At 40.8% G+C, this 3,070-nt stretch overlaps 1 protein-coding gene across 1 annotated transcript; it reads left to right on the top strand.

Annotated features, from left to right (window-relative positions):
* Positions 1 to 227: 227 nt before the first annotated feature.
* Positions 228 to 2,655, top strand: hoxb5a (homeobox B5a). The gene is made up of 2 exons (XM_079455601.1): positions 228 to 904; positions 1,550 to 2,655. Exons 1-2 carry the CDS (start codon positions 325 to 327, stop codon positions 1,795 to 1,797), a joined length of 828 nt encoding a protein of 275 aa, XP_079311727.1. The 5' UTR covers positions 228 to 324; the 3' UTR covers positions 1,798 to 2,655.
* Positions 2,656 to 3,070: the final 415 nt, after the last annotated feature.

Below are 3,070 nucleotides of genomic sequence, written 5' to 3'. Positions count from 1 at the left end.
ATTCCCAGTAGGTGACGCTGTCCGCTTACAGGCAGCGAATCCCTGTACAGGGAAGAACACGTTGAGTCGAGTCTAACGACTCCCAGTCTCGTCATCATTTGTAACCATAGAGCATGAATTACCTCTTGAAGTCATCAGTGAGAATTTACGACTGGTCAACAAAAGCACGTGATTCTCAAACGCACCCCCACCCCCATATTTGGCCGCATACATAGCAAAAACGAAGTACAGTGCATTGCTATAATTCATTAATACATCATAAATCGTCAAGCACAGCGTTATAACGACCAAGATCTACAAATCAAGCCCTCTAAAACAACCTAAATGAGCTCTTACTTTGTAAACTCGTTCTCAGGGCGCTACCCAAATGGCCCTGACTATCAGTTACTAAATTATGGAACTAGCAGCAGCGCTATGAACGCCTCGTACAGGGACTCCGGCACCATGCATTCAGGCTCTTACGGCTACAACTACAATGGGATGGACCTAAGCGTCAATCGTTCAACCAACACTGGCCACTTTGGAGCGGTTGGGGACAACTCCCGGGTCTTCCAGTCTCCAGCTCCGGAGACGCGATTCCGTCAGCCTTCAAGCTGCTCGCTCGCGTCTCCGGAGCCGCTGCCCTGTTCCAACAGCGAAATCCTGGGACCAAAAAGCTCGTCGCCCCCTTCCGACCAAAACAACACCACTGCGGGTAATAATCTTATCAAAAACACACATTTCACAGAAATCGACGAGGCCAGCGCCTCTTCTGAGACCGAGGAAGCGTCTCACAGAGCGAACAACTCAGCACCCCGGACACAGCAGAAGCAAGAGACCACGGCAACCTCCACTACGTCGGCGACGTCCGATGGCCAGGCTCCCCAAATATTCCCTTGGATGAGGAAACTACATATTAGCCATGGTATACACGTATTATGTTTATGCCTCTTTGTTTGTTAGAAAGTGAGTATTGTGTTTATTTGAGAGATTTAATCCAAGTGTGCATGGCGTCAGTAACAGCCTTTATTTTAGAATTCCGTGAAAGTGCCATAAATCTATCAAGTGTGGAGCCTCGCAAACTGTAGAGGAGAGAATGGGGTGGAAGAGAGGGCAGCGGGGCTTAGAAGTTGTTGTTTCTTTGAAAAGTTCAGCTTTATGGTGTGTGGGAATGCGATTAGTTTAGTGTTGAAGAGCCAGTAATAAAATGAAGAGAAAAACATGCGGTGGAAGGTTATAGTGAGATTGATAAACAAGCTGCGATGAGAAAAATTGAATATGCACGATAATCAAGGATGCTCGATGCTATAATAGATGCGTCACGTTGTGGTTTAAAAAAGTAAAATGAAACAAAAGCAAAGCAGATGCCATAAAGCTACGTGTCGAGTGAGACGTTTTGCACTGTACCATTTGGTGATTTCTCTGTACGCATTTTGTTTTGAATCGTAAATCAACAATGTGTATCAAAATGAGAATGTCGATTTATATATATAAAAAAACTGTTTAAATGCTATGCAGGTCCATTCTCGCTAATCTTTACTCCCCTTTGCGTTTTGTCCACAATATTCAGATATGACTGGACCAGATGGCAAAAGGGCCCGAACTGCATATACCCGCTATCAGACGCTAGAGCTGGAAAAAGAGTTCCATTTCAATAGATACCTCACCCGGAGGAGGAGGATAGAGATAGCCCACGCTCTATGCCTCTCAGAGCGCCAAATTAAGATTTGGTTCCAAAACCGGCGGATGAAATGGAAAAAGGACAATAAACTGAAGAGCATGAGTTTGGCTACCGCAGGTAGCGCTTTCCAGCCATAGTTGTCTCCCAAGTCATACGTTGGGGTGTGCAAAAGAAAATCAAGAGGATTTCAAATCAATATGTTTCAAAACGTTATTTACAGAGTACTGTACATCGCGGCACCTTTCGGCATGTTATGGATGTTTTAGGCATTTTAAAATTCTACTGTGGTACTGCTATAATGAAACGAAAGTTAGTGTTCATATGTTGTTCTTTTAATACTATGGCGATTCAAATTTTACAAGTAAATTAAAACGGAAGGGGAAAGAAGCTATCCATATACCGCCTGTTGTTCTTGTTATCAATATTGTTTATGTGTCAAGTGCTATGTTAATGCTTTCTTGAGAGTTAGCATGTAAGCTCTTAAATGTTATAACTTATTTACACTACCTATACACGTGTATACCTTTTGAGTTTACAGCTTAGGAACGCATCTGCCCTAGTATGAAGTGAAGCTCTAGTTTTGTGGTAACTGCAGTAAATTTAGCAGAAACCTCTGTATGTTTCATGGTCCTATGTTTTATTGTCTTATTAATCCAATTCGACTTGTCATGTGTTGAAACTCTTCTGAGAAAAAAGGGAAATATGTAAATATTCTTCACTAGATTCTTGTACCCGTTCATACGTGTGTATAGTTGTATTCCAAATATGTAATTGTATATTACTGGATCATGTTTATGTTCCAAAAGGATGTACATATTGAACATTTTTATTGTGATCGGTTGGCTATTTGTAGGAGGCAGAATGAACGGCAAATGTGTGGAAAACAGAAAAAAGGCTATCATAGAACTGCCTGATAGCATTTGCCAAAAAGCTTTTTGTATTTGTTTGTAGTTTAACTTGGAGTAAAAAAATAAAGTTCATCATATTCAAATCTGATATATACGGTTATTACTTTTTTCCGTACTGGCTTGGTTTTACTTTTTTATTTTCAATTGATGCTGAATCGTCACGTTATTCTTGTCAATGGCTGACAGTTATATATGACACAATGCCACAATACAGAACCGTGATCTGTCAAACAGCAAAACTTTAGGTTACTAGCGTAACCCCGGTTCTCCCATAGTGAGACACGTTCAGTGTTAGAAAGAAAACCACATATACCACCTTCAAATAACGGGAAAGTATACACCAACAATATTGAACAAAATCGTATGTTTACGAGACTATAGAACACAGGCTATACACCAAAAATATTGAACAAAATGTTATGTTTACGAGTCTATTCAGAACACAAAACTAGTCCCGGAGTTCATATCTACTCTTTAGTCCGTCTAAACCTAAAAACAAATC

This window comes from Barbatula barbatula (assembly GCF_947034865.1).
Source record: "Barbatula barbatula genome assembly, chromosome: 5".
Classification (NCBI taxonomy): domain Eukaryota; kingdom Metazoa; phylum Chordata; class Actinopteri; order Cypriniformes; family Nemacheilidae; genus Barbatula; species Barbatula barbatula.
The sequence above is the reverse complement of the archived record's forward strand: the minus strand, read 5'-3'. Positions and strand labels throughout refer to the sequence as shown.

Bases quoted from the DNA above. Each gene is read 5' to 3' on its own strand.
- hoxb5a (XM_079455601.1), top strand. From the start codon at position 325: ATGAGCTCTTACTTTGTAAACTCGTTCTCAGGGCGCTACCCAAATGGC. The intron at 905-1,549 runs GTATACACGTAT...CACAATATTCAG, and splicing joins GAAACTACATATTAGCCATG to ATATGACTGGACCAGATGGC.